The sequence below is a fragment of the Cydia pomonella genome, chromosome 4 (genome assembly GCF_033807575.1).
Source record: "Cydia pomonella isolate Wapato2018A chromosome 4, ilCydPomo1, whole genome shotgun sequence".
NCBI classification, from domain to species: Eukaryota; Metazoa; Arthropoda; class Insecta; order Lepidoptera; family Tortricidae; genus Cydia; species Cydia pomonella.
The window spans coordinates 9,739,941-9,759,778 of record NC_084706.1 but is presented as its reverse complement, the minus strand read 5'-3'; the positions used below and the strand labels follow the sequence as shown (position 1 = coordinate 9,759,778).

At 37.1% G+C, this 19,838-nt stretch overlaps 1 protein-coding gene across 2 annotated transcripts in view; it reads right to left on the bottom strand.

Annotated features, from left to right (window-relative positions):
* LOC133517046 (proton channel OtopLc-like) overlaps window positions 1–19,838 on the bottom strand; it is an 84,767-nt gene that overhangs the window by 34,408 nt on the left and 30,521 nt on the right. For both annotated transcript variants that reach the window (XM_061850186.1, XM_061850187.1), the window contains exons 2-5: window positions 14,283–14,531; window positions 12,184–12,330; window positions 3,364–3,481; window positions 1,038–1,146 (exon numbers count right to left, since the gene is read on the bottom strand). In XM_061850186.1, coding sequence (XP_061706170.1) covers window positions 1,038–1,146; window positions 3,364–3,481; window positions 12,184–12,330; window positions 14,283–14,531 — 623 coding nt within the window. The remainder of the gene's footprint in view (window positions 1–1,037; window positions 1,147–3,363; window positions 3,482–12,183; window positions 12,331–14,282; window positions 14,532–19,838) is intronic.

The following is a 19,838-nucleotide window of genomic DNA, read 5'->3' as shown; positions in this document are numbered from 1 at the left end:
GCAGGGGACAATTTGTGAGCATTAAAAAGTATATTAGAAATATTAGAATAGAATTGATGATTCGGTCAAATTATGTTTTTTGATAAAAAAAAAAATATCCAAATTGAAACTAATGCAGGATGATACCTTTAGGTATGGTGCTTTATGCACACTAGCGTCCCCTCTTCTCCCCCCTCACGCGAGCCCCTCTTTTCGGATGAAATATATCCCATTTGACTTTTGTATTTATTTTTTGGTTAAAGTATACATTTTAGGAATAAAGTGTCAATGAAAGAAATAATTCCTATTAAATTCCTAACAATAAAGGTGACATACATTTTTTTGTTATGATGCACCATTTTCATGTTACAGCTAGATGAACCATGAGATAGGAAGAACCAGCTTGTTCAATGGCTAAATTTTGTCGAAGTTCATCTAGCTACATGAAAATGGGGCATCAATACAAAAAAAATATAACCTTTAAGGCTCTTATTAAGAGCCAAATAATATTTGTTAAGAATTTATTAAGGATGATTTCTTACATTGGCACTTTTTCTAACTCTAATACTTTTCTCAAAAATGGAAATAAACCGTCAACCAGGTCATATTTGAGGCTAAAAGTGGGGGTTGCGTCAGAGGGAGGGGAGGGGACGCTAGTGTTCGTAAATCACCATACCCAACGGTATCATACTACATTCGTTTAAAGCTGGATATAATTTATTTGTCTTCCACATACATTAGAACATAACTTGACCGAATCATGAATAATGTGTGACTAGACTCCTTGAAGGGAGATACTGTACACATACACAGCCAAGTCTTTCACCAAATGACCCCTACCCTTTGAATAGAAATAACGGACCCTAATCACTGAATTATGTATATTAAACTTTTACTATATTCATACATTTTTATTTACTAAAACGGCACTTAATCGCGTAAATAGGAGGTATTTTTCAAGCTGATTTATACGCCATTCAGTCCCATTTTAGTGAAAAACAAAATATAACTTATTCAGTGTTCATATATTTCGATAATTATGTTGAAATTATACTTACTAGCAACGACCGGGGAATCAGCGCCGGACCTCGAGCGATCCCTAAGCAGCGCAGCGTACATGTAGAGCAGGAACACCATGCTGCCGATGTACAGGTACAAGTAGAAGCCCTAGACGCCACAAGATTTGTTAGTGGAAAGGCGTATTTTGTGCACATATTTGACGAACGATCATGACTATCACGTTTTATTATTTTTAGTTTTCCGTACCCGAAGGGTAAAACGGGACCCTATTACTAAGACTCCGCTGTTCGTCCGCCTGTCCGTCTGTTACCAGGCTGTATCTCATGAACCGTGATATCTAGACAGTTGCAATTTTCACAGGTCATGTATTCCGGTTGCCGCTATAACAACAAATACTAAAAAGTACGGAACCCTCGGTGAGCGAGTTCGACTCACACTTGTCCTGTTTTTTCTTTTGATTCTCAGATTAATTGTTTAAAAAAAAGAATTCCTGATTGTACAGAGTGGCTCATAAACAAGTCAACATTTAAATCGGCCGTTAGTGTGTTTGAGTGGGAATGGGAAAACGCACTATATATCAAAAGAAAGAGCGTTTTGTGCACGCGAATTTTAATTTAAACCATGATTTTTTTTAGCACAGGCAAGGATAAAATGTTGTAATGTTTAAAACAAAAGCAAATTGTACGCACATTGTATCAAAAAATTTCAGGTTTAGGTTGCAGGAGGGATAGGAATAAAACGGGTTACATTTAAGATTAATTGCTTTTGAAAAATAAAACTTATTTTTTACTATTTTCATTACAAATAATACAAATAGAAAAGAAAGTAGAAAGAGTAAAATGTTTTTTGACTGTTTAATTGTTTGTTATTGAAAATAAGATATTAAACGTTGACTAATTTATGGACCAGCCTGTATATTAAAAAGCGGCCAAGTGCGAGTCGGACTCGCTCATGAAGGGTTCCGTACCATTTATGACGTATTAAAAAAAACTACTTACTAGATCTCGTTCAAACCAATTTTCGGTGGAATTTTGCATGGTAATGTATATCATATATTTTTTTAGTTTTATCATTCTGTTATTTTAGAAGTTACAGGGGGGGGGGGGGACACATTTTATCACTTTGGAAGTATCTCTCGCGCAAACTATTCAGTTTAGAAAAAAATGATATTAGAAACTTCCATATCATTTTTGAAGACCTATCCATAGATACCCCACACGTATGGGTTTGATGAAAAAAAATTTTTTTTTTTAAATTTTATGACGTATTAAAAACAAACTTCTTACTAGATCCCGTTCAAACCAATTTTCGGTGGAAGTTTGCATGGTAATGTACATCATATATTTTTTTTAGTTTTATCATTCTCTTATTTTAGAAGTTACAGGGGTGGGGGGGGGACACATTTTACCAATTTGGAATGTCTCTCGCGCAAACTATTCAGTTTAGAAAAAAATTATATTAGAAATTCAATATCATTTTTGAAGACCTATCCATAGATACCCCACACGTATAGGTTTAATGAAAAAAAATTTTTTGAGTTTCAGTTCTAAGTATGGGGAACCCCCAAAATTTATCGTTTTTTTTTCTATTTTTGTGTGAAAATCTTAAAGCGGTTCATAGAATACATTTACTTAGCAAGTTTGAACAGTATAGTTCTTATAGTTTCGGAAAAAAGTGGATGTGACATAAACGGACAGACAAACGGACATGACGAATTTATAAGGGTTCCGTTTTTTGCCATTTGGCTACGGAACCTTAAAAATGAAGGTTACATAAAAAGTGTATGGTGCATACGAGTACGTACTTAGTGTAAGTACATCAGTTCTTCATAAACACTAAATTTAAAGGGGGCTAAGCAAAATTGTAGTTTTTATATTGAAGTTTTACACGTTTTAATCAAGGCCAAATATAATGAAATTCTGCATACCATAGTAATATAATTTCAGTATAAAATAGCTAGTGAATAGTGATATAGCCGAGGAACCCGACGAGCAAAATTTGAAATAGAAGTATACTTTCAGATTATTGAGATAATACGAGTAGGTTACCCGTGCGATTACAATATCTTGCGTCGCATGTTTCGTGCGACGCGCCGTATCTTTTGTTTCTTTGTAATTTTCTGGCTTTACGCCCTCTCTTAAAACAAGAGAAGGTAATAGGTACAGTCAAAGAATTTGATTTCAGTACCATTGTCACAATGACAAGGCACGAACCGAAATTAAAGTCTTTGACTGTACCTATATATAATTAGAAGTTTCTGGGAACAAACCAATACATAATATGTATCGCCATATATTATAATATATATAAATGCATATATTATATGTAGGTACCTAAATTTTTTTTTTAAGTTTACGTTCTTACCTCATAAAAGGAGGGTGGAATGTAAGTAGAGATTACTTCGGCCATTGGGAAGGCGACGCCCATGACGACCAGCAGTTTGCCATACAGCGCCGAGAGGGTGGTGGCTAGTGCATCGCCTCTGTAAAAAAAAAACAACTATTAGAAAATCCCTCTTCATAATAGTAGCTGGGAACACAACTCAAAACTGGCGTTAAAATGAGAGATGTTTGCCGTATACATTCACATTTACAACAAAGTTGTGTTACAAGAATGCAATGCATTCTACTTAAAATCGTCCTATTCGTTCCCGCTCCATGTTTTACGAACGTCAATATTTTATACCTACACAGTTAAATCAGTACCAATGCTATATGATAAAAATACATACACAGATGGGACATAATGCGAATGGCTTTAATAAAAAGCGTCGCGTCGCAGCATTTATTTAATCCTCACAGCTCTGTTTCTGTCACAAACGTCACAAAGTTTTTTCAAGTGGGAATTGATATCGTTAAAATTTAATTAAGAGAAACTTCTATGAGTCTGACAATGACACCGCAAATTATATCTCACTATCCAAGCACGATAAAGTGCCTACTCCTCACAGTACATTTCAAAAAAGTGTTACTTGTAGGTAACTCGACCTCACTTTCAGACATTTCATGCCGGGCTTATAACACTAATTAATATATGTAAACAGTACGTAATAATATCACAGTATGTATAAAACAATCAGCTTATTATACAATCTTATATATCAATGAAGAATCATCTCAATGTCTCTCACCTTTCAGTTTCGCTTTTTTGTTTTTGTAAAGAGTTGGCGTAAAGAACAAAAGATATGGTGCGCCGCGCGAAACTTGCGACTTGCGAACATTGTCCTGCTTACTTACATTGCGAACTTATAACACCTGACAGAAACAGAGTGTATATTGTAATGGACTTAGGGACTTATGAGATTATGATACTTAACTCGGAATTTGTCTATACGTCTTTAAAGAAAAACTCATTAATGGCTCAACCGATCCTGTTCAAAAAAAAATTCGTGGAAAGTATTTTAAATCTATCATTATAATATTTTTTAAAGCTTTAAATTTTAATATTTTAATTTTATTGTAATTATTATGTTCTATTATTTTTGACAATTAAAATAATACCAAAGATAAATTATTAACATTTTATTATTTTTATGCTCATCCGGTTATGTCTGTGTTTGTGATTTCTGTATATATACTAGGTAATAATGGTCTTGTAAGTTATGTTGTGTAATACTAAGTTTTATGGGCTTTGCCTGTATAAATTATTTATCTTGGACACGGCGCGGATAGTCCGGCGGTTCCTCTCTCTGCGGCCCTGACCACCGGCAGCTTGGGCCTTGCCCCGCTGCTGGCGGCACCCTAGGTTAGGTTTTTTATAATGTGTTTATATCTTTTGTGTTGCTTTGTAAATGTTTTTATATTTTACTTTTATACACATATTGTAAAAAGCCTAGCCTGAGAGAAAAAAGATAAATAAAGGAAATAATAATTTATTAAGCTTTACTTTGTTTTAATTTTTTCGGTCTACGAGTATTTTAGACTTTCGGAGCGATTATTTCCAAGAGTATACACTGAATTAAAAAAAAGACTTAAGCAACCTTAATGTTATTTTTAAAGACCTATCGAATGATGTGCCACGTGCTTATTTTACTGGAAAATCTTTTTACATTTTTAGTTACTTGTATGGAGTACTTCCTAAATTCAAAGGGAATATGGTGCCATTCAATACTCGTACTGTCATCAGTCGTTTGCCAGGCTGAGTGTTTCAGAAGCAACGTAGACTAACGAACACTAAATAATGATTGTCCAAAACGAGAAGAGCCTTCAAAATTCTCTACAATTCGGTAACTCAAACTTACTGTGAAGGTATCTTACTGTTTTGGTTTTCCTTCCCTCGGGATCGGATCCCCTTTTGAGCGAATCGTCACCATGGCAACGGCGTGCTGTTGGCTCCCCAGTGCGCTGCCAACGATACCTATTTACAGGAACTCGACCTGTTTCGGGACAATGATATTGCACCAATTTCCATTCAAACTTTGGATTACGATGTCGCTGGCAAAACAGATGTTGAAAGGGGCTTCAGAAGCTTTAAAGTGAATCAAATAGTCAACTGTAATATTTGTGCCGCAAAAATGATACCTATATTATAGTTTTATATGGTAAGTGTTTATGAATCAAACTAAAATTATTAGTTATAATAAAATATTAATATTATTCATTGTGTCCATAAAATCAATTTAAGGGTCCCCTTGTAAAAAATTAAGCATTAAAATGCATATCTTTTGCTTGAGTTACTAGTAGGATATTTAAGAGATTGACTTTACCCATGAATTTATGTAACTTATTGCATTAAAAAAAATAGGTTTAATAAAGTTAAATCCAACCTTTACTTAACAAACATGTAGGTACTAAGTTTCGCTTTATCCCCGTACTTCTCGTGGGATATTGATTGGCGTCTACATGAATAATGTATCGTGTTGTAAAAAAGTGATTTGTGTTTGAAGCGAATGTCAAGCCCAGCTACCCCGGCTGGGCCAACACATAATTAGTAAAGTTTAACAGCCCGCGACAAAGGACCGGCTGCGGTTGTGGTCTCAGAACAATCTTCGCTGACTTTGGGGGTACTTAATCTGATTTTACTACTTGATTCTTGCTTTGTTCTAAGCCTATAAACTACCTATTTCATTACCAACAAATACTACAGACAAACAATAAAAGTAGGTACTTATGACACAATCGCAACGAAAATCAGGAAGTCAGGAAAGAGCCTATACCTACATAACATATATTATGTTGCCGTAAAGCATATTAAGAGTACCTACACCCATATCGTATAACCTAACCTGAACCTAACGTTGAGTATATCATTTGATATTTACCAGTCGCTTCTCGGTGAAGGAAAACATCGTGAGGAAACCGGACTAATCCCAATAAGGCCTAGTTTACCCTCTGGGTTGGAAGGTCAGATGGCAGTCGCTTTCGAAAAACTAGTGCCTACGCCAATTCTGGGGATTTGTTGTCAAGCGGACCCCAGGCTCCCATGAGCCGTGGCAAAGATGCCGGAATAACGCGAGGAAGAAGATAACCTAACGTTGAGTTACCGACTAAAGCTCAATGTACAGTATCATTCTGAAGACGTGAGTAGAACCATTGTATGTGAGAAAAACAAGCACACTTCCTTTTTTTTCCTTTTTCGTACCCAAAAAGGAAAAAACGAAACACTTATTAGATTACTCGCCCGCCTCTGTCTGTCTGTCTGTGTCACAACCTATTTGCTACGAAACCACTGGACTAATTAAGTTGAAATTTAGTACACCGTACACATATGTAAGTCTATGACCCAAAGACGGACATGTAAGGTAAACTAGTAGTTCGGCCAAATCCAAGCCTTGTTCACCTATAGATGACAGGAAAACATATTAGAAATGTACAGTCAAGCGTGAATCAGACTTCCGAAAAACCAGGTTGATAAAAATTGTGTGATGTAAATGTGAATTGTGTTGTGTGTTGTTCTCTTGGAACGGGAGTCTGACTCGCACTGCCGGTTTTTTAGCTTTTGTCATGTAAGAGTTTAAGAGCTCATGGTGACCCTGACGGTACAATAATTAATTAATAAAGATAAAACCTCTTTAACTCTCTAAACCTCCACTTTGATGAAAATAATCACCCAAAAATCTTCCTCCTCCTGTGCAAAATATAGGTACCAATAAAGCTTAGAAATAAATTAAAAGTGGAAAAATTCATTGTCTCGAGCGATACTCTAACTCGCGACTCTGGATCACTAGCCCATCGCTCTGCTAACTGACGTACCGTAAGACTTCAGTCGAGGATAGCGGATATTTCCACCATATGCACCTCAGCTTTTTTTCCACTAAGTATTTTATTATTATTATTGTATCTCCTTGGATTTCACGGGCCTATAAATCCCGGTCTTTTGATAGGCTTGCGTGGGGATATAGAACCAACACGTAGAAGCCCCTTGGAGAGCTTTAACCTTTTGACCGCCAAAGACGTCATATGACGCGCGCGGCGACAGCCCAATATCAATCTTCATGCATACCGACAAGGTTCACGATTACACGCCGCGTACGATAGGCGTGGCGTTCAAAAGGTTAATGTCATGTAGAATGCTTGCTAGAACCCGTTCACAGGCGCTACAATAGACACCCATAAACCGGTCGCAACAGTTATTATTATTACAACAGTTTTGTCGGTTTTATTATTATTATTTGTATGTCTTTCCATATCTCGGGACCATGGGGTGCCGGACCTTTGGGAGGCATGCGTGGAGCCGAAGCCAACAGCGCAGAGGCCCTTTTAGACAAATTTGATGTTATGTAATACACCAGCTAGAACCCATTCACTATTTGTACCCATAGATACCCGTAAATCGGTCCCAGCTGATATAGGGGCAAATAAAGTGGAGAAGAGGGCCGGTTATGGTGTTGAAGTTTGGCTGATCAAAAGATTGGGCTATTGTAAAGCAGTCCAGACACCTGCCACAACAATGCTTAAACACGTTATCGCGGCAGGCGGTGACTTGAACCCTCCTCTTGACCTCTGGCTGATAACAGCCCCTGTGCTAACTCGCGTCTTATGCACCTTTCACTTCCACCCCCGGAGCATATAGCTCTAACGATTCCTCTCTAGATGGGTAATGAAGGCAAGCCAGATCTGAGAGTCCTGCGAGTCCCCTTAGGGTCCACTCCGACCGAAGAAGACACGCCGGAGACGGAGACCCTGACCGACTCAGGAGCACTCGGGTCCGTGGGGTAAATTATTATTATGTTATTTTTTGCCGATGTTTCTGCTTAATACAATATAGGTACCAATATTCATTGTTTATCCGATATGACGTCATGATTTTCACCCTCAAGGAATGATGACGTCACGGGATTCTGAGAAAACAAAGCAGTGAATCAGCTCCAAACTGGGCCAACTATTCATAAACATTCTACTTAAAACCAATATTTGCAGTACAACCCAATTTTAAAACTTTTTTCATATTTACTTACATACTTTTTTCGTACTTTTCTAATTACTCAGTAATTGAACAAAAAGATAATTTCGTAACTAAAGTATTATTTTCAGTGGCAACCCGTGAGATTCATTGTTAATGTTCAGCATTATTACCGAGTTGGTTGTTTTGTTTGCACAAAGTAAACGGAAATAAGGCTCTCGAGATGGCGGTTCCTGCTGTACCTAGATACCTAGCTATCTACTACCTATTCGGTGTTGATGTTCAAACGACAAGCGAAAGAACATGTTTGACTGTTTTCGCTTTCGCATATTAATAATTTTCTTTGGCTTTTTCGTTAGATAATGTAATAAAAATAACACAACAAATACAGTTGTATTTTAGCCATTACATAAAAATATTTATATAAATATATTTTTTTATACTTACGTGTACATACATACAATAACCATCCCTATACATATCCGTACCTATCCGGGCGGAGATGATTTTTATGAGCTCGTACAAATAATTATAAATATAAATGAATAAATATTATTAACATTTTCCCATCAAGTCTCAAAAACCCATAGGTTATGCATAGCTTTTAATATGAGGGGCCCAATTCGACCCGAGAACGTGGACGTGGCAACTGCCAATTTTCAAATGACGAGTGAGGCCAATACTGCCCCATAACAGATAACTACTTTAGCAGCCATTGGAAAACCAGTTTGAATTTTTCGCGCGACAATAAGGTAAACCATTGAATGAGTTTTCCAATAATCAACAAAAAAAAATCCGAAGTTCGGTCGTGATATCGCAACTAATGTAGGTACATAAATGTAGCGATTTGGTTAAATATTACGGAAGACTTATATAATGATATTTAAGTTCCTTGATATTTAAGAGCCTGTGGTTGCATAAAGTACTTACTACGGTCAGTTGCGTAAGTACCCTTCACACACGCTCAACCGCTGTCCGCTCCACACGTACTCCAGGGCTAATTCCAAGCACGCTAGTCTACACAGTGACACCGCCGAGAGCTTTTCATTAGAGTGCATATTCAGAGGGGAAAATGCAATTTCCCCGCCAAGTGCAAATTCTGCCACTGGGAATGGGACTGTTGTACAACCATTGTAAGACGGGAAAGCAAGACAATATTGTATTCATATTTCATATACATTAAAGTAGGCTGACAGGTAATGTAACATTTGTTACTGAATCCTAGAACAACATGTTAGATCTCATAGCTTATGATTCCTACAAATAGTTCCAAATACACATTCCTAAAGCTCGCCATTCATATTCAAAGTGCCAAAAAGTTGGTTACAATATAAGTAGTATATTATTATGTAGTAGTTATTTTTGCCCGGGCCAACATGCAAATCGCTTACGCTCCGTAGCGATCGAAACGCAACTGTCACTGTCGCACTAATATGGAAGAGTAATAGAGAAACACAAAGCGTTTCGTTGTTGTAGCGATAGCAATTATCACCGCTAGGCCGGAAATCTCCCTAGCTGAGACGTGGCAAAATCCATGGACAACGCGTGAAAGGTGGTTATTATTTTTCAGTTTACATTTGATACCGGCAATTTAAAAACTTATTTCAAAAGGATGTAGCTTCAGCAAAAACAGTAGGAAACTATAGCAACCAACACTATTTTCAAGTGAAAAATTACGATCAATGAGACGGGAAACCGCTGGCTAGTATTGCAATAAAGCGCCCATGGTCGATTAGATTAAATTTTCCCCCACTCTGAAGTGCTTGCGAGAAGGGGAGAACACTTTAGGTTGGAAGCTTTTACGTACTCCTGTAATTTATTACGGCGCCGTGCGCTCAGCGATCACATTTTTCACTATCGCAATTTTTATCCAGCCAATCATTGGTCGGAGTCTGCTTTTTGGGCTAGTGCTTATCTAGTGTCTCATTTATTAGAAGCTCAATGAGGTGGGCATGAAAACGACCGCCACTGAAATGAAAGTGTTTATTTTTCCGCTTTGAGTTTATGTACTTACATGAGTATTCTGTCCATGATTTCAGGGATAGCGAATAAGGATTAATCTAATAATTATTTTAGTCGGACGCAATACTAACAGAGCTGGACTAATATTTAATTCAAACACAAACTTAAGTACAAATAACGTTAAATTGGTGTTTTTGAAACGTCAATAATTCAGTAAATATTTCTATTAAAATTTGAAAGCATGAGGGAGAGTTAATAAACGAGAGCTTAGTTTTATATTTAATTGAATACTTGCTCGCTTTGCCACTGTCAGGGCAAAGTTTATTTAGCATAAACGGTTTTATATAGGTATATATTATGTGCTGCATATGTTTTAAATCAGGAAAAAATACAATCGTTTGGTAAATTACTACAAAAACTTACGAATGAAAAGAACCTAGTAAAATAGTTTTCTTGACTGGTATTTGCGAGTAAGGAATGTAGCGTCTATAAAATAAACCGTATACTGTGAAAGATTGGCTCTTTAATAGTCTTGATGAGTATTTGCTTTGATTTGTGACATGCAATCATAGAAGAGTATCGGTTAAATAAGAAAATTAACCTTTATAGCCCTCAAATTTTGGGTATGTCTACAGGAAAGACGTGAACACAGTTTTGTTTTTCGACCCAGGTACCTAATCGTTGCGCTAGGTTACGAAGTTACGCTAAAGCTATTTTGTTTCAGCAGTTTGTGTTACACAGCATTTTATCGGATTGGTTGTAATTATTTTCATGATATAAGAAGCAATGATCCGACGAATAACCTGTAATGGTAAGCAATTACACCCGCAAACCAGAGGAGTTGTAAGTGCGTTGCCGACATTTAAGATATGCGTAAGCTCTTTTCTAAAAGGAGAGAGGAGGATTTCTTTCTTTTGAAGGTCGTAACGGTCCTGAAATACTGCAGGCGACAGTTCATTGCACACTGCACAGTTTAGCTGTGCGAGGCAGATAGGTTCTGAGAAATGCACAGTTGAGGACAGGAGGAAATGTTGTCGCGTAGAGCGATAGCGAAAAGAAATGCGATAGAAAATGCAGAACGAGGCTACCTCTCCACGCAGCGCCAAAGAGTCAAGCCGATTTGAAATATGCAAGAAGCTAACAATTTTGAATTATGACCGATCTGTGTCCTCTTGCAGCGGGGTCATGTTCCGGTGAGCCACTTCGAGCCATCGGCCCTACGCGAAACTCTGCCTTCGATCCTCCAGCCGTCGGCTTCGTATTTAAGGCACCATTAATTAAGTCATGTCAGATGTCTGTCCTCCTGCAGCGGAAGATCGTTTCGCAGGGATGCTACGTTCCTTTGACCCTTAGTAAATGTCGACCGGTATTGCCGTGTGTGAAACTTTCAACTAAACAGCCTTAAAAGGAAATTATGTATATATATAAAAGTATCTAAGAGCATTCTGCACCAATTAATTACGTTAGTTATCTTTGAGTGCTCTAGATGCCGCTCCCACAAAGGCTTGACGCAATCGGCAACGTAAAGAGGCATCATGGCGTCGAGGCGAGGCATGAAGTCGCAATATAGGGGCTGAAGCATGAAATGAACCGACGCGCAGCGGCCTGATGTTATAACGTCAGCTCCCGGCAAGAGTTTTGAGTTTTTACTTTAGTAGAAACGTTTTAACAGTGTTTTGGTAGAGCTTCTGCACTTTTTTCTGACCGAAAAACTATTAGTAACAATAAGTACCAAGGGAGGTTTTCGAAAAAGTTGCCATATTTCCGGTTGCGGATTTCTAATTGGAAATTGCATTTTTACAGCAATAACGTCCTATAGACAATAAGTTACTTTTTTTGTCAAAAATAACATAAACAGATTTTTAAAAGGTGTCAACTCACGCGCTGATGAGATGCACATGCGGTATGGTGGGCGAGGGGCGGGTGTGGCGCGCGGGGGGCAGCGGGGCATGCGCCGAGCCCGTGGGGTATAGCACCGGCTGCAGAGACAGCGAGCCGCCGAGGGACAGTGATGGGGGACTTGAACACCTGTGAACAACCATTGTAATATATTTCGAAAGAAATAATATGGTGAAGTATTTCGAATAACGTAAATAAAATAAATAAATATTGGACAATCATACACATTTCAACCTAGTCCCACAGTAAGGCTTGTGTACCTTAGTGGGTACTCAACGTAATGAGAGTGAGAATGACGTCTTTATGGCTATATGCTTTATTGACTACGCAAAGGCTTTTGATTGCATCAACACGACTAAAATGTTCATAGTAGATAATGTAGATAGAGAGGGTTCGTATTTACAATATCCGTAAATTGTAACCATCATTTTCTCCGAGTTTAGCCGCTATAATTCAGTTTTTACGCCTCCCTGAGGCCCTGTTCGGAGTGTATTACAATCTAGTTAACCCTTCCATTATATTGCTCAGGGGCGGGTATACAAAAAAAGATTGTTTAAAATATATAATATATCTTGAAAATATATTAAAACTTGTTCCATCATTTTAGGAGCAATGCCTTGGAATTTTAAATGACATTTTTTTAAAGTATATAATTAGTATCACTGAATCTTTCAACGGAGTAACTTTTATCTTATATTTAACATTTACAATACGTACGAGGATTTGTTTTACGTTCATGAAACACTCACACTCACTGACCTTAATGACATCTTGTAAAACAGCTATTTGACACTGCGGAAAATTAATAACCTTAATAAATACTGTCGGTAACACTTTCTTTTTAGGGTGTCGTACCTCAAAAGGAAAATACATAAGATCACTTCGTTGTCCGTCCGTCCGTTCGTCTGTCTGTCGAGACCATTTATCTCGGGAACGTGTGGAGGTATCGAATTGAAATTAAAACCAACCAACCAATGAAACCAATTGAAATTAATTCAAGTCTACAGTCCCTGTAAATATGACGCTGTGAAAAAATCAAACTTCTAAGTTTACGTAAAAAAAGATACGGCCATTTTTGCCGCAAAAGACGTAAATTTCGACATTCTTAAGGGAATCAACATAGGGTACTTCCGTTGACTTAGAACTGTAAAATTTGGCAAGTAATATCGTCTTTCACCACAAATACAGGAAAAAATCTGAAACCTATACATTTAGAAAAAATGTTAAATTTGTACGGAACCCTCGCTGGTCGAGTCCAACTCGCACTTCTCCGGTTATTCTATAACAATTATACAGATGATAACTTAAACATACGAGGCTTGCACTAAAAGTTTGAGGAATCGCTTATTTACTTATATATTATTCGCTTATTTATTTATTCAAATTCAACCTTTTTATAATCATAGAGGTCTGACAACTCGACACAACTGGCAGTATGAAAAAAAAACTACACACTTTTTTTTTGTTGTCTAATTGGAGTGGCCGTTGACAAAATGGAACTAACGCGGGAAAATTTTAAGAGCGAGTATATTTTACGATTTTAAAAGTGGTCTATCACAAAAACAAAGGTTAGAGCGGATGACTTCTGCATTTGGGGAGGAAGTTACATCAAAGACGACCATTTTAAATTTCAGTCGCCAGAAGAAGCAGTCGATGACTTTAAAAAAGCCATTTCGGAGACTACTACTTTGGAATGGAATAACTGTTTCAATAATTGGTTTAATCATATGGAAAAATGCAAGAATATGTTAGGAGAATACTTTGAAAAACAGTAAAAGTAGGTATTTTTAACTCGATACATTTGTGTATTTTTTCTATTCCCGAAATATTTAGTGCAACCCTCGTATTACGTCGGATACAAATAGATGAATTAATATGGATACCATCCTACTCCTCATCAGACAAGACACTAACACTTTGAGTTGTCATCAAACACAATAGTAATTACCTTAGGACCACGAAATAAGCTAAGCTAACTGTTTTGCATCGTAATATGCAAAATTTTATATTACCTTTGATCCATGTTTGTTTAGGATAGGTAGGCGGAATGACAGAGGGGGGACGGTAATCAGATCACTTACTTCAGCGGCGACTCCATATGCACTCGGTGAGATGAGCAAGAAGGCGCGGGCTGCGAGTGAGGAGGCAAAGGCGGCGGACTGCTGTGCCGGCTCAGCGTCTCCGGCGACACCAACGCAGCGCCCGCCGACGCCGGGCTCGGCAGTGGTGGCGCCGAGCCGCGACTCGGCTCGGACTCACGGCTGGACTCGAACGTCGTGCGCGACACGTGAGAGCCCCCCGACATATTGTTTGCAGGGATCGAGTAGCAACTGTAACAAATGAACGACGCTTAATCTTGCTGTCGATACCGCTACTTGACATCTGAGTAATGTTCTTGTGATAACAGCAAGCCTTCGCGTTGTTAAGGTGCATATTTATGGACATTTTTGTAGGTATATTAATAGCGAAATAATAAAAAAACCTTAATCGATTTCGGTTTAGTTAAGTTTTCAATTACAAAATCAAATTAAGACAAAAACAGATCTGAAAGGGTCTATCAGGCTAAGGGAACAAGAGTTGAAGAAAGAGAGGTGTACTGACAGGCCCTAAGAACACTGTATGCTTAATATCAGTCCTCGATCTTTTTTTTGCTCTCGAGTTACTAAGGATAATGTTAAAAAAAATCAGGGTATCGTTTGAAGTGTCATATTAGATAAACTAGCGACCCGCCCAGGCTTCGCACGGGTAATAAAGCGTAATATTTTACATGCCTATTTTTTTTTAGTTGCTTATTAATTTTACCATATTACATTGTACAACTATCTACCAGATACAAAACAAAAGTGCGACCTCAAAGTTTAACTTTGAAATGTTTCACTAGACGCCAATAGAAATTTCGCGGGAAGACAGTTGAATAATGACAGTTCAAAATGGCGGCAGAAAAAAGTGTATATATATATAGGATTGCCTAAAGAAATATATGGTCAAGGCTTAGTTTAATTAAGTTTTGAAAAAAAAATCTTTAAAAGAAATATACAACTTATTCAACAATCAGTTAGATTGACTATCTTTTTCTGGTCACTATTTTATGGTTGCCATCGTTGGAGGTCTCTTGAAATGGATAGGGGTATTTTGAAAACATTTTTAATAAAGTGATTTATTTCGGAAACAAATGCTTCGAAGAATAAAATAGGCAACCTCACTGATTTATGTTTTATAAGTTGTATACCTTCCATTAGAACTTAGTTCGTTCGGCGGGCAAGTCGGTGGAATTATAAGCTTTTTTGTGTTGCAAAAATTAAATACAATTAGACTTGAACATGTTTTTCTAAGCAATCCTATTTATACATGTTCATGAACGTATTTTCTTTCATAAAATAGAAGTTTTATCCAGTAGGCAGATCGGTGAAGGTCGGCCTTATTACCGTACCTAACTCCTACTATAATTGAGTAAGTAACTATTCTTTATTGCACCAACAATTATACATTTTACATACATGTAAAACTACAAATAAATTTTAAAGGAAAATAGAACCAGGTAACAACAGGCGGTCTTATGGGTAAAAAGCTATCTCTTCCAGACAACCTTTAGGTATAATTAGTATAATGTATGGAAAAGTTTATTTAATAATGACTTGAATTTATACGTTTTATTTTCACATCTGATGGTTTCAGGCAAAGCAAGCAAGTAGATATGGAATACGTTTCTTTTGGATTTTAGTGTACGTCCGAATTGACCTGTCAGTCTTAAGATTGCAGACCGCCAGTTGTCTTTTAAGGGTTTACTTTTGGCTAATAGCATAACATATATACATAAATCCTAAAAGTAAACAGGCAGCGTATGGACGAGGATTACTATCATTGTATTAATTCAAATTATGGAATACGCGGACTAAGTGGTTAACTATAGATTGACTATCGATTTGTTATTTTACTCGTAGTTTAATGCAATATTTTTGAGACAACCATGATTAAAATCAACACCCAATACAAATTCCTTTAAATTTTCAATCATTAAATTAAAACTAAATATCACGCAAATTGAAATAAGAATTTCTAAAGCAATGAAGATCCACAAATCGAATCGCAACCGCCGCCGAACGCCATTTCCTCGCTCAATGCCGTTTGGTTACTTTCTCAACCCTGTATTTACGGTACTTGTTTGCAAAATGTGAGCCTTATTTTATCCAGAGCTAGGTTGCTTTTCAGGGATGAGAATTTAGTGAAATACGAGTTTGTGAAAAGCAGCAATTCAATACGGCGTTCGATTTCCGGGCCCGACGAGTAAATGGTTTATGTCGGATTACATGCGACGTTTATTTTAATCAGCCAATGCTGCATCGCTCTTTGGACAGAGCTCATGGGATCAAGCCGTGATCACTTTGTGATGCGAACAACCAACAAAATTACTTTTCACTCAACGCTCAACAGCAGTGTAATTAAGGCTCCAATTTTTTGAAACCCTGAAATTTAACTTTTACCCTAAAAACGGCTTTAAATATGTTAAATTAACAAAATATATTTTGACCCATGCTTTCGCGCCCAAAACGCTCTTTGAAAATTGTATGACGTCACAGTTTACGGTTTGACACATAACTATGTACATACCAAAGAGTAAAGTAAGTATATAGGTATATATACACGTAACACCAAGACCTCCGGTTGTCTATTCTCAGTGCAGAATTTGATACTCAAGCCGTAGCCATTTAGGTGGTGTGCAAGCTGTGTATGCGTGCGTGTGGGTTTTTAACCAGTGGTCAAAAATTGTGGTCACTTTGAAGAGTACAACCTATAGTTTAATTTATTGCTCCTGTTACAGGAAATACCCGGTATACAAATCAAGCCATATTGTAAATATCGTGTGTTGGAATTGTAGGGGGGGGTTCCCCTACACGCTGGCCTTCACATCCTACGCTAGGGGTACGGCATAACGTCTCACTTCCTGAGCTCCTAAATGCACGGAGCCCAAGCGCTACTAGCCTGTGCACGCGAAGACAAAAGATATTATTTAAGAGCGCTCTCACAAGAAAAGTCGAAACAATGTAAAATTTATAATATTCCTTGATGAAATTCAGGACTTTACGCTCATTATTAGAAACAAACAGTACTTGTTCTAATAAGAACATCTTCTTATCTTTAGGAATACGGTTTTAAATATTAGAACAAGGATTTATTTAATTATAAATGTTAGTTTTCCGATGGTCTTTTACGAAAAACCGCGTGAAACACTGAATTGTGAGCTCTTATTTGTAAATTTCGAGAAGTTTACTCTGCTATTAGGTGAATATTTTGTATTATTAATACCCTGTACTTTAGGAATACGGTTTGTTATTGCCTTTGAGAAAGAGAAAATCAAAGTGAATTCAATTTTCTCCTCGAAACAAGTGTAAATATCTACTTAATATCGAAGTCATTTTCATATTCAAGTACTGCAACGTTTGCTTATACTGTTGGTAAACATTAGTCTTTATCAAATTCTACTATATTTATTTGGGCATTTTTTGAAACGTCGACTACTTTATAGTTACTTAAATTATTTTAGTATCCATACCAAGTGATCAAACAAATACTATCAAAACCGAGGGGGTTTTGCTTTGCCGTAGTACAATTCAAGAAAAGTTAATCACCCATAGATAGGTAGCTAAAGGTTATCTGGAAGAGATCGCTCTACCGCGATAAGGCCTCATGTTGTCAGTGAGGTGTGCCAATAATGAGTATGCCACAAGCGTCACACCCGCTGCCTCTGGCACTCGACCCGGCCCGTAGTCTGGTGTCGTAGCGCTCGCTTTCGTTGGCACGCCGCCGCCGCCGCCGTGATCAATGAACGGCTACGTCTACAGGACTGTTGTTGCCACCACTTACAGAACTTTTGACTTTGAAAACGAGGAGCGGCTTTCATCCAATTCAACTTCATTCGATAAAGATTTATAAATTAAACTGTAGGCTATATACTCCTCAAACTGGCCAATATTTGTTCAAAATTAGACTGATGATAGCGTAGCGTACGTTGAAAATAAAATTTATTTTTTGACTTCGTATTCCAAACAATAATTGCGTACTTTTCATGTGTGGGCTCCTAACTCAACTACAAGATTCATTTAGATACGCTGTAAAAATAATTGACCAATCACGTGCGGCCACGGGACGGGGGCGCGGGGTCGCGCGGAGTCGCGCGTTTATGTCTTTTGTACTATATTTTGTCCACAGAGATATTTAGCAATTTTCATTAATTATTTAGGTTTTATAGTAAAAAAGTATTATTTTAGATGACTCGTAGAAAAAGTATTGTATACAATAGTGATATAATCAAACTTTTCAATCTCATACCTTACTTAGGCAACTCAGCAACCTTCGTTGCTTTAACACGGTACTTACTCGACTGAAAAGCTCTAATAATGTCACGATGGTATAAAAGACTATTGTATGAAAAAGATAAAATTCTTACACTTCATAATTTTAAAATGTTATTCAACAAAAGTTTTTTTTAAAGAGTACCTCGGTAGGTATACGCCATAGATATTATTATGTTACATCATGGTCAAATTAACTAACCTTTGTGGTTTTTTATTTATTTTGGGGAGCGTTAATTTATGCATGGTGTGAAATAATTTATTTTTAATATAGTTTATTATTATAGTTTGGCTAGGTGTAAGCAATGAGAATACACAATTAACCAGTCTACGTCTACGTTCAACGTAGTGTCTGGATTCTTTGTTTTCTCTCCTGATTCACTGCTGGCTGGTTAGGAATCTTGTTTTGAAACGTCCTTCGTTGATTTTTCTTTCCTTTTTTGCTTTGATTTTGTTTTACAAACGGTACGGAGGTAGCAACTGCCTTTTGTTTCGAATTAGATTGTTGTATTTAACCTAAAAAAACGAGATATTTTATGCACGAAACTAAAGCAAAGAATTATCGATAAAAGGCCTATTTTTAGACAATATTTCTATTCAGTAAATCTAAAATAATTTCAATAAATAGGTAATTCAAATTAAAATCCTTACGTATTAAGCTAACCCTGCAGAGAACTTGCAGTGACAGAGTGTGTAAGTGACACAATTAAAGGAATATGACGTTAAAATATTACTCCCACACTTTGTTCTGTCAAACTCTAAGTTACGAGTGTATGTAGAAATTAATATTTGCTTTGATTGGTAAATATAAAAGAAGCATTGTTAAAAAACAACTGGTATTTTCTCTAATGCATATAATGCATGGAAAGAGTAGTGCCTATGTTTAATTTGGACCGTCAATGGCCTTCCATCCAGCCGCAAAACTAGATTCCCATCAGCATTCAACATTAAGGCAATAATGGAGCATACGACATTACGCAGTTGATGATCATCTACTCTGGCTTATAGCGCCGCATCACTCGTTGTCTTAGTGTGTATTTTCCACAAAACAAAAGCCTCGACAAAAATGTTGTTTTTACCACGTGAAATATCCACATATTCTCACTTGGCGAGATACCGACGCCTTGTTTGTCTTGGAAGCGCACAAAGGCTTTGCTTGAAACAAAACAGTCCGAATAAACATTCTCTAGTTCTTCTGAGAATTTCTAATTTTAAAAAATCTACACAAGAAACAACAAAGTCATTTGTTTTCATTTGCTGGTTAGTTGGCGACCAGAAGACACAGAA